The sequence below is a fragment of the Puntigrus tetrazona genome, chromosome 6 (genome assembly GCF_018831695.1).
Source record: "Puntigrus tetrazona isolate hp1 chromosome 6, ASM1883169v1, whole genome shotgun sequence".
NCBI lineage: Eukaryota > Metazoa > Chordata > Actinopteri > Cypriniformes > Cyprinidae > Puntigrus > Puntigrus tetrazona.
In genome coordinates, this window is record NC_056704.1 from 26,908,118 (window position 1) to 26,921,291 (window position 13,174).

Below are 13,174 nucleotides of genomic sequence, written 5' to 3' on the forward strand. Positions count from 1 at the left end.
TGACACTGAAGACAGGAGTACTGATGCTGAAAATGTATCTTTTCCATAAAAAAATAAATAAATAAAAAAATAAAAATAAATAAAAATAAATAATAATAATAATAATAATAATTAAATATATATATATATATATAATAATATATATATATAACAAAGTTATAAAAAAAGTTATTTAACAAATTAGTAATAAATATAAAATTATTTTCACAAAGAAAATGATAAGCACAACGTACATCTTTAAAAAAGCACAGGTGATCCAAAGAAAGATTCACTATGTATTAGTTACAGCCCAAAAAGCATCCATCTGCCATAAAACACTGTCTAGATTGTCAGCTCACCGGGTTTTGGAAAAGAGCTACAGGCCTTCATAAGACACACGACTGCACCGACTGCATGACAACTGCATTAATCATCAGAGTTCACACTGTAAAACAGTGACTGATCGTCCCCGTGTCACTGTACAATCCGCACAGCCGCAGCATCGAGGATCGCGCTGACAAATAGCACAATAAGCGCTTATCTCTGAAAGACTCACCCACAGCCCTTCTCAGAGACACATGCTCCGTCTATCGCTGCCATCCTCAAATTTATCACCCTGCTGATAAGCATCGAATGCCATCCTGCCTCGCGGGGGAAGGTCAAGTGACGAAAAGAGTAACGCAATTACGAAAGCCAGATTTTTTTGCATTTCGTAGGTGAAAACGGTGCTCACCAGAATTACTCTGGCACGGTTACCAGGGTGTTGCTATGCACTTGCATCGACTTCCCAAACACAGCTTGCTAGGGTTAATTATCTTTAAATATGCGAAAACATTTTTAACCGAAACAAATGCACACGCATTAATCTGACTACGAGCGAAAAGTCGAGTGAAAGCTGCTGCATGTGAGCCGTATAAGCAATAGGAGGGGAGCAACAAAGCTCTGCTGCGTCCCCTGAGCGAGGAGACACTGTTGTTGCAGTGACAGCGATGAAGATTTATGCCGCGCCGACCTGATAGATGAGATTACAGTGCACTAAAAGTCACACATCACTGAACACTAGCTCAGCGACAGGTCAGGACTCTCTGCTGGAGTCCTTCAGCTCACAGAAACACAAAACACAAAACTAAACGTGGAGCAAAACAAAAAATGTGTTTATTATGCTAAAAGTCCAATACACAGTTCCAGTTGTGCTGAAATGAATGCACAGTCTATATTTGTTTATTTATTTAAAAATATAAAGTAGTAAATTGCACTGTATATATACTGTACATAGTATAAAAAAATAAAAATAAATAAATATATATATATATATATATATATTTTTTTTTGTCAATATTTTATTTATATATTTTAGAATATATATATATATATATATATATATATATATATATATATATATATATATATATATATATATATATATATATATATATATATATATATATGGCATTTTACATTACAAACACACACACCTACATGCAATCTCTTGCAAATAATTAAGAGCAGTATCTCATGAATATGCCTGAGCGGATGACGCAGATGCATCTGGAGGACGGATGCCTTTCATCTTAGTGTAGTGGGACAGCGAGATGCTCGTCTAAATCTCCTGATAATCCGCCTCAGCTTGTAATGAAAGGGATAAATCAGGACCCCGGACAGCGCCGGGCAGGACCGACTGATAGCGCTGCTGTCTGGCTGGATTCAGCACCACGGACAGCGACACGTCTACACGCCTGGATCTGACTCTGGGTTTGGGTTTACAGGGCATTATACAGACCTAACAGGTACAAATCTGTGGCAGCAAGAGGAGAAACACCATAGGTAGACTCGCTGTAATCCACGGCTGTAGAGGACGACGACACATAGAAAAGCACGTAGGGAAATTACATTAAACACTGTCCCCTAATCTGATGTGTGACACTTAAATGTGTGTGTGATGTATGTGCTGGGTGAAAAACTGCCTCGGATATTATCAAAGAGTCTAAACACACACCAACAGCCTAAGAAGCCTGTTAAACACACTGATCACTTCTGAAAATCTACAAGTAATTGAATGGCATTTCATTGTTTATGCACGGGAGCAGCAAACATTGACTAACCAGGCGAAGAACCACAACGATATGGTTACAGTAATGGAGATTTATGCAATGTTGACCAGATAGATGTGATTATAGAGTCACGGCACTCTCCTACTGGAATCCCGCTGGAATTGACACCCAAGGAAAAAAAAAAATAAATAAAAAATTACATCCAAAATTAAAAAATAAATAAATAACATTAAATAAATCAACAACATTAAATCAAATAATTTGAATAAAATAAATAACAATGAATAAAAATGAAAAATAATGAAATAAAATAAAAAGAAGTAATTTAAATAAATAAAAAATAATACAAATTTAAAAAATTAAAAAATATATATTTAATAAAGAAATTAATTTTTTTATATATATAAAATAAAATACATAATAAATAAAATAAAATATGCTGTAAGGTCACAGCATTTGACTCCTTTAAAATAATAAAAAAGTAAAATTATAATGCTAAAAACATACAATGTTTTTTTTTTCTCCACAGACCTTAAACAGCACTAAAAGAGCCACGGCATTATGACGGCGTCTACGTCTCTACCAGAGGAGTTATGACTGTGTATGACGGTAGTGAGAGGTTCCCCTTCCATCGCATCCGTGTACCACGCTCGAAAACACACAAAGGCACACGGTGCGGCTCGCTACACAAACGCACGCAACTACAACCTCCTATTACGATTCCGCTCACAGCAGCCGTGCAGTAAGACAGGAGAGGACCTGCGGTGGGCAGCAACAGCAGATCCCGAGCTCGAACCCTCCCTCCGTCCGCACGGACCATTCCCGTGTCAGCGTGAGTGGGTGTGTGCGAGCGCCGACGAGATTCCTCCACTCACCCTGGCTGTTGGCGGCCCCCTCTGCCTCCTCGCATTCGGTCAGGTTGTTGACCATCCTGCCTCTCCGAATGCCCTCGCTCCCCCAAAACTCTCCTCCTCGCAGGGGGGAAAAGCAGAAGATCGGCCAAAAGAGGAGATGTGCGAGAAAAAAGACGGAGCGATTGGCGCACCTTGCCTTCCCCTGCCGAGAGCCCAGAGGAAATTACCGGCCGATGGAACGAGAGATGCGCGTTTTTTTCTCCTCCGATTCTCTTCTTCTGGCGCTCTCCTCTCCTCTCTTGGCTGTAGCGTGACTCCTCTCTCTCTCTCTCTCTCTCTCTCTCTCTCTCTCTCTCTCTCTCGTAGGAGGAGGGAACGACAGCTCAGAGCGGCTGGAGTTTACTGGATGATGGAACACTCTCTCTCTCCCTCTCCCACTCGCTCGCTCATGCACATGGGTATCCATGCACACGCGCTCTCTCGAAACAATATTCGCCAAAAAAATACAGTCAAAATAAACAAATGCACAAATAAATTAAATTACCGCTGACTTTTGCAAAAAAAGTTGCATCGCAAAAATATAACAAATACTGTATGAATAAATTGTAATATTATAAAAGAATACAAATACAGTAATTATACAATTGCGATGCAAAAAAAATCAAAAAAGGGAAAAAAAGACTAAATTACATTAGAGACTAAAGAAATACTTAGAGTTGATTATAACGCCAAAAAATGGCTGCAATGGAAGTTATAATACTCCATGTTTCGACAACCACAACACGTATGCAAACAACGCTGCGTTACATCCAGCTTTTCACCTTCATCGCCATGGCAACACAAAGCCTTAAACAACCGTAAAAAATATATTGTTATTAATCAGTGCTGTCAAATGATTAATCGTACATATTTATGCATATTCATGTGTACTGTGTAACTTTACTATACAATATACGTTTTGAAAATATGTGTATTATACATTTGTATTTTTATATTATGAATAAATATATTATTATATAACCATAACATAGTTTTCTTTATATATATATATATATATATATATATATATATATATATACATTATATATATATATATATATATATATATATATATATATATAAAGAAAACTATGTTATGGTTATATAATAATATATATAAATATACACATATATATATACGGTATATATATATATATATATATATATATATATATATATATATATATATATATATATATATATATATATATATAATGCAAGTGTGTGCATCTATATATATACGTAATAAATGTATACAGTGTACACACATATATTATGTCAACAAAAACGTTTATTTTGAACACAATCGTGATTTAAATCATTAATGTATATAGGTTATTGCTGGATGCGTTTTGCTGTAGATGGTAAAAGCACACTCCTCTCCCGAGGAATAACTGTTCCACTGTAGGTTGGTCAAAACCCTCTTTCAGTCATTCATGTCACTGAACAACCGCATGCCTGCAAATTTGTTTTGTAAAACACAATGGATGCGATCAGCGGCTCACACCAGCGGAGGCTCGGAGCAAACAGAGACGGGAAAGAACAAGAGATCGAAGGGACACGGATGCAAGCCGGCGTCTTTTATCCCAACTCTGCATTCAGACTCTCTCCTGCATCGTCCGGCCGAAGGACGGAAGCGCGGCTCGGAAGCAGATTCCAGGTAGCCTGCAGTTACACGAAATCTATTAGGTTAGAGAATTGCGCGACACGGAAGACGGCGAGGGAAAAGAAAGGCATTTCGCCACGAGTCACAAAAACAATCCACATGCTTTTGAAAGACATTAAAGCGTCTACACGAGAAACGGACGCCGCCAGGGCAGACGCAGGGGATTATTTACAATTACCACACACACACACACACACACACACACACACACACACTTCAGTGCTCACGAATGATTTCTAATATCTGGAAAGCTCAGCAGATCTTCACTATACGTCTCACGTGTTTGTGTATATGCTGCGTCCCGGAGCAGCTGAAGCGAGAATGAGATTGAAACTGAAGCGGTAACAAGATCACTTGGCTTGTTAATCTCAGGTGATTTCGGTCGAGGCACCGGTGTAATCTGCATTTTTCATTTTCTACAGCTGGTAATGGATCCATATTCATGACTTTTTACTGCTTTGCTATTATTTTTTCATTTGGTTCGAACACAGTTAACAGCACTGCCGCCGAGAGAGAGAAAAAATGCATTTATTTAAAAGGGTCAGAAGAATTCGCCTTGATCTTTCGACATTAAAGAGGCCTTTGTATCATTATAACGTCCCGCGAGTTTCGCTGCTAACCAATCGAAAGCGTTTCTTGAAATGAGGTGCACGATGACATCACGGGGGCGCGCAAACATTCGACCAAACCCAAAATTTGCATTTTGTAAACGAGGCACGGCGTCGCGGAGAGAAACGCTTGTTCAAAGACGAAGAGGTGCTAGATCTTAAGATCGGGTTGAGTATGCAAATAATCTTTTTTCGAAATTTTTTTTTTTTTTTTTGCATATTTTGTTTCCAGCACAAACCGATCACAAAAGACCAGGATGGTGCGATCTGCGCCTGTCCACGGATATTAATAAGAGAGCATTTATGTATGTTTATACGTGAAAAAAAGCTAATTCAATTCTCTGATGCAGAAGCATTCACCAACCGTCATCAACATGACTAATATTCTGCAAGATCGTCATAACACTCAAAAAAAAAATAATGCTGTGAATGGATAGAAGCAATTGGTTTAAATGTATAACACTACCTTATGGATAGTAACCCAACCGCGGTCAAAACAGCCCAATATCTGCTTCTGTTAGTATTTAACCCGGCATTTTTTAGAGTGCAGAACTCTATAAGGCACACAACTTATCTGTTCAATTACACACACACTGAATGACTGTCTGATGAAGGTTAGTGAAACGTTGTCTGAACGTCGTGTTCCTCCATTCCAAGCCACCGTCCGAGGCGAGCCGCTCAGGCGACTCAGCTGGAACGGGGCTATTTTTGGGCCGAGAGCTGTCAGGAAGACTCAAATGGTCTGTGACCTGTAAGCACTCAATTACAAAAGCTGTCAGCGCTGGGCTCTTCCGAACGCACCTCTACGACAGCTCAGAAACCAAGCGTCTTGACAGAGACGGAGAACAAACAGGCACTGTGCACAAGAACCTAACATAAGCCATGTCACCGCCGAGCTGCTGGAGGTGATAATCACATTTGATTAATAACAGTGCATTGCTTTCTGTTATAAAAGTTGCCCATTCCAATCAACCAGTGGGCTGGCAGCTCAGTTCCTCACACTCCCAGAATCAGTATAAAAAGCGTCGCGGCCGATGGCGTCTATGACAGAGCGAGCCGGAGAGGCACTGTGCTCCAGGTGAGCGTCTCCCTCGGGGGCTTTAACCAAACACAGAGGATTGTGGGTCAGTAGTGAGAGTTGTTGTACACAGAGCAGGGAAGGATCAGGTGGCGTCGTCACACAGCTGGGTTGGTTTGGGAGCAGAAGCACAGAGGCGGCGCACACGCACACACACATACACACACACACACACACACACACACACACACAGTGACAGAGCAATGACACAGGCCTGTTACATGACGCCGTTTACACACCTGACTGCCCTGCGGTGCTGACTCAGACCAAGAGAGCACTTACACAAAGACATTACAGGCAATAAGACATCAAGACAAGAATATAACTCTACAAAGTTTGACATGGTCCGAAAATTGTACTTATTTACTTATTATCAGAAACACACACACACACACACACACACACACACACACACACACACACACACACATATATATATAGTATATATATATATATATATATATATATATATATATATATATATATATATATTAGTACACACAAAAACTTTTATTTTGGATGCGATTAATAGCAATTAATCATTTAAAAGAACTAATATATATCTTAAAAATGTATTTGTTTATATATTTATGTTCATGTAATATGCATTTAAATGCATTTAATGTTTAAAAGAAATAAACAGCAATATAAAAATGTAAAAAGTAAACTATATATGTATGTATATATATATATATATATACATAATATTTAATATATATATATATATATATATATATATACATAAATTGTATATATTTGACACTTATACAATTTGAAATAATTTTTAAAATATTAACATTTTTATTAAATATCAAATTAGCATAAAATACTTTAATTTAGTAAATATTATTGTTCTTGCTATTAAATGATCAATATCAGCAAGGACTGAACAAGACAGAAAGGTTTTTTCAGGAGCCGTGGAAGCCTTAGAAAGTCAACAGATAATATCTGCTCAAACGTGTGAAATAATAAACCCAGTTAATAATCCCAGAACAGTTTGACGTTTTAAACTATACTTTAACCTGCAACTTTGTGCAATGACCTTATTAACGACCTTTAAAGACCCATCCACTTCGGCGGAAAACAACACAAGGCCTGCACGCGCAATCACGAAGAACCGGTGCGATGCCGGAAAGCGCGTTAAAGCTCTCGCTACTTCGCAGCGGCACACACGCGCCGACGACAAAGACCTCGCTGATTGAAACAACCTTCGCGGCCAATCTTAATTAGCGAGCGGCCGACAATAGAAGCTCAGGGTGCGACTCTGGGATCCATTCTTTCCGGGTCGAGCTTCTCCGAAGCCGATGACCGAGCGGCCATATTAGAGCTCAAGGCTGCTCCTTAATGAACGCGCCGCCTGACGAACGCTCCGAATACCGGCCATGTCGTGTGGAAATTGAATTAGAGCGTCGAGGAGGAGGGGAGCTCGGCGAGGGGGGGAGTCGATGCCCACCTACCCTTGAGCCGCGGCCCTGGGAAATCAAACAAACAGAGTGTGATAAAGCGGCGAACAATCGTCCATCACAGCCCCCGCTATCGCATCCGACGAGCGGAGAGAACGCAGCGTGATAGCTTCTCTCCTAATGACTTTCCTCTTCATTAGATTCATCCGAGCTTCAGTCTCTTAGCACTCAAAGTCAGATAATGTTTGTGCCCGGAGCACAAACCCCCTTCATTAACCTTTAAAAGGACCCGCACGCATCCTGAGATGCTGGCTCATGGATGTTCGTTGTGAGAACTGCATCAGATTTGGCCGATTCGGCTCCAATCTTTCATCTGGCTGTCCGTCTGCTTACTTATCGGGTGACTTTAAAGCGGTTTCCTCGGCTGAAATTGTCCTTCGCTCTCACGAACAAATCTAATCACACTCTTGAGATGCCGAGGACCGGCGATCTACGCTTGGTAAATGTCGGAGAGCTTCATAGAGGCATGTGCGAGTGATTTGTACGTGGTGAGAACTCTTCCACCTTATATTAAAGAGTTTCCAGCACATTTATTGGACCCATGGATAATTCATGCCGTGAATAGTCTACTACATTGGATAATATACTAACGGACATTAAAACACACACACGGGGATTCTCCATAGGCGTAATGATTTTTATACTTAACATTATTTTTGTAACATGTTAAATATATTAAAATGTATTAGATTACATGCATAGCGTAAGTAAATAAACAAATAAATAAACCGAAAACAAAGCGATATATCATTTAATAATTATAATTATATCACAATAATTATAGTATTATTACATTACTAAATTATTTATACTACTACTCAGGGGTTAAAGCAAAAAGAATTTTTGAAAGTGAAAGGGTGACTTTGGTAACTTTTGAAAGTATGCTATGGCAAAGTTATTGCTTTCCTTATTCAAACTGATTTTTTCATTAATATATGGTTGACCTGAAGAATAAAAATTATATCACACATTTTTATGAGTAAAATATGAGTTATAACACTGCTATTGGCATTTAGGAAGAGACAAAATACAGATACTATATAGAACAATTTATGTGTATGAAGAAATATTTACAATTTATTTTATATACATATCCACAGTATTATGTGCACATTTAATATATATATATATATATATATATATATATATATATATATATATATATATATATATATGTGTGTGTGTGTGTATATATGTATTTACATTAAATATTATACTTTTAAATATTTAAAATATTTATATAAAATATATATATATGTATATAAATATATTTATATGTATATGCTGATTTATTAGCAATAAATACATTTATATGAAATATTTATTTTTATATTTATTATAAATAAACATACATACGTACACATACTGTATACACACATATGTTTATGTACCGCCTACAGAAACGGTCCTTTCACAAACGAACCTAATAAGCGCGTGCAAGCGCTTGGTGCAGGGTACCAACTCTTTTATTCCCGCGACCCCGCGCCCGAGGCACACCGAAGAGCGTCCTGCAAATTTAATGCACGGATAATTTATGCCATGAATTCTGCAGCCCCGTAAAATGCATCTTTCTCCAAAGCAACCCGAGCCGCCCATGAGAATTACTTGACGTCGTAAGATGCAAAGGAGCACGAGAGTACCTGGAGGCGCTGACAGCAAACACAGCTGCTCCGAGTTCAATGAATCTCTTCCCGGGCAAAGCGGTCCAGAGCGCAGCAGCATCATCAAACGAGCGCCGCAGCCTTTCTTCGGGCCTCAGCCTCTCAAAGAGATCAAAGTCCAGATGGAGTGCTACGACACGGCCGACGCTGCTTTGTGTACCTATTAAACACGCTTGATCCACGCGATCAAAATCGAGGGCAATCCAATCTCCATCTTTCATTCATCTCGCGCCGAACAACAAACAGCCGTCAGCGCAGAAGAAAAGCTTCTTCCAGGCCTGCCGGTGCAGATAGGAGATGTGCGCTGAGTTTAAAGGTGAGCTTGACGGAACTATCGCCGGCTTTTTTTCTGTCTGAAAAAAAGCCTTTGGGATAAGTGCTGATGAAGGCAGCGTCGGGAATCTGGAAGCTACAAGAATCCGATACGTCTTGACAGTTGAGGAAAACAGAGCGCTGACATCTATGCGGTTCATTAAAAGATACAAGGAGCAGATACACAGTCTGTAACAAGACAAACTGAACACTGGTTTAGTGTAATGTCATTTATACTCCACTACATGCACTACGTTGGACACCAAAAATTAGTTAATTCCACACAGTGAACAGGATCTCTTCAGAAGGCTTGCAAAGCTAAACAAAAGAGAATGAGACAAAAAAAAGGAGAAGGTATTTTGACTTAAAAAGACTAACTATTCACGAGCATTTCAATCCGTCGTGTTCATCGTCAGTGCTTTATTCATTTTTTGGTTTAAATAAAAATGTATGCATTAATGCATTTGCAACGGTTCTACCGTAAATTCTGATTTAAAACACATTCATTTTTTTTTATTTAATATTAATGTAATTATTTATTTTTTTTATTATATTTTATATTTTATTATATTTTAATTATATATATATTATAGTTTTAATAACAAATTTTTCAAGGAACTTCAAAATGCCTACTGGTTTATTTATGTATTATATACACTTATATAAATGCTTATATAAATGTAAATAAATAAACTTTGCAGGCCTGTTATATAAAAAATGATATAATACACAATATATGTAAATATTTATACAATTTATTTACAAATATAGTCTTCATTTTAAGCATATCAATTATCTTATCTATAAATATATATCTATATCTATCTATAAATATATATCTATCTATCTATATATATATATATATTTATATATATATATATAATATATAAATAGTTCTTTCACTAAATTATTTATTTAAATTTAAACTACATTGAACACATTTTTAATTAAAATGTCATATTATATAACACTATTATGTGTTACATAAATTATTTATAGCATAAATTTATCATGAAAATGTGCTGAAGTAAATGGAGCAATTTTGATGCCATGTTGACTTCCATGTTGATTTATTCATTTCAACGCCAATTTACTCACTCTTCTCCAACCATACAGTACTATCCATATCTGCCGATTGTTATTTGTTTCTATTTGCGTGAGCTTTCTCCGTCTGAAAATAGACAACGGCATGAGCTGACCCACTTTTCCCCCTTACAGAAAAGAGGGCAAGGAAAAGCGATACTCCGGGAGACAGAAAAACCGAATTGTCAGCGGAGGATCCGGAGAAGATCTAATGAACCTGTATTTGCATACGCCATTTGCATGCAGAGCGGTAATAAAGGGCATTTTCTGGGCCCTGGTCGAGCTCGGGGGGATGCGCAGTCATTATAAGCACTCAGATATCTGTACAAATGGTGCTCCTGTTCAGACAAGCAGCAAAGCTCTCAGACGCAGGTATTTTGACCCGTCTTTCCTCGCGTACTCCTCCGGCCAGTGAAAGCCGAAGAGAACAGCTGTAGGGTGCGCCGGCTCTCGCGCGTCCAAACATGTTATTTGCTAATTACACTAAACATCTCTTGAACGCTTCTCCTCCAGCCACCCTGTGCATTAGGACGCGTCGCAATCAGCTATTTGCGCAATTACTGTGTTTGGCTATTCAATTTGGAGCCGTACCAAGCGTTGTGAAACCCTTTCCCTCAAGGTGCTGGAAAGGAGGGCAGATATCTGTGTCTCACAAACGCAGATGTGGATATATGGGGCAGGAACGAGCCGAATCGGACGCAAGGGCAAATATTTTGACGGCGGAGTAAAGCAGATAAATTGCGCGGCAGTTCGGGCGATTGGTATCGAGCTTGGCGGAGCTTATTGGCTTTGATCAAGGGCTAAAGTCTGACAAATTAAGACTAACAAGGTGCCTATTTGATTTACAGCAAAAATGACAAATTACAGAGTAAAGCTAATTAGGTAAAACATCACAAAAAGAAACAGAAGTGCCATGGTAACCTATTTACTGAGGAGCCACGGGGTACCGTGTAAAGACCAGTTAATATAATGGAAAAAGTATAAACATACCGTTCTTATATTCTATTTCTTTCATTTCTAAAAATAAATCGTTGTTTTTACGGAAAGAGAAATAGAAGGAGGTGAAAAACCTGCAATAAAAATAGTCAAATGACTTAAATTACTAAAACTTTTAATGAAAACTGAAAATATATAAAAAAAAAACCTATTATTAGCTTAAAATATTCTTAAATACTAGAAAAGTACATAAATACTAATATATATACATACACACAGTATGTATATATATATATATATATATATATATATATATATATATATATATATAGAGAGAGAGAGAGAGAGAGAGAGAGAGATTTTTTAAATGCTTAAAAACCGCATTGTTGAAATTTTATATTTGCATGAACCTTCAGGCAACCAAAGTGAAAGACTTACAGTGTATTACTGTATGAAACTAATCTAAATGTATGTACATAATAAATGACGACTGTCTTTTTTTTGTCTTTTCCCCCAATTGTTAATGCATTTTGTTCAATTTGGTATATGAAATGTCTGAACACGGTCACTATAAAGCGCTCCCCGTCTGTCCTAGACATATACGCGTTAATTGAGAGCAATAAAAGGCAAAGTCATTACCGCTGCCCATCAGATGTAATTCTATGCTACATTGACCTTTCTGATTAACTGCGACGTACTCAAGTGGTTTTTAATGCAGCAGAGGAAAGAGTTTTCTCAACTAGCTTACACGCCCAAAACAACAGAGTTTAGCAGGGAGACTCAAAGGAAACAGAAAGGAGCGTGGAAAACGAGATGAACCGTAAAAAACACTTCACAATGTAGCGAATGGGTGCCGTCAGAACGGGACTCCAAACTGCTGATAAAAACATCGCAATAATCCACGCCGCTCCAGTCCATCAGTTACCATCTGAAGAAGTTCACCAGAAACAAATCCATCAATTTTTAATCCATTATGCTTCCTCCGGTATAGAAGCAATCTTATCTGAATCAGGAGAGAAATATGTTCAAGTGAAAACATTTAGAGACAACACGAGTTGGCCTTTTTCACTGCGGGAAGCATTATTATGGATTATGGACTTCTTCTAAACGTCTTAACGTCCTAACATGCAGCTTCTTGCTACACGAGACATTAATCGATGGACTGGAGTGGATTATTGTGGTGCTTTTATCAGCTCCGTTTTATCAGTTTGGGCTCTCGATCTGATGGCACCCATTCGCTGAAGAGGATCCGTTGAAGTGATTCTCCAAATCTGTTCCAATGAATAAACAAACTCATCTAAATCTCGGATGGCCGGAGGACATTTAGCATCAACCGAGACAGAAATAATCACGCAATCCAGGCACAAAACCAGTTATATTTCATTGGAAATTACATTTGTAAAGGTTAAGTCACAATCAGACCGACCATCCATCTAAGACCGGG

General features: G+C 38.1%; 1 protein-coding gene across 5 annotated transcripts in view; it reads right to left on the reverse strand.

The window, feature by feature from the left end:
* slc12a5a (solute carrier family 12 member 5a) overlaps nucleotides 1-13,174 on the reverse strand; it is a 127,181-nt gene that overhangs the window by 79,979 nt on the left and 34,028 nt on the right. For 2 of the 5 annotated variants that reach the window (XM_043242660.1, XM_043242659.1), the window contains exon 1: nucleotides 2,906-3,221. The exons of 2 other annotated variants lie outside the window; for them this stretch is intronic. In XM_043242660.1, the coding sequence (XP_043098595.1) occupies nucleotides 2,906-2,960 (55 nt within the window). In that variant the 5' untranslated portion in view covers nucleotides 2,961-3,221. Of the gene's footprint in view, nucleotides 1-2,905; nucleotides 3,222-13,174 lie in introns of those variants that run through there. One more of the 5 variants, XM_043242662.1, reaches the window with a different exon arrangement.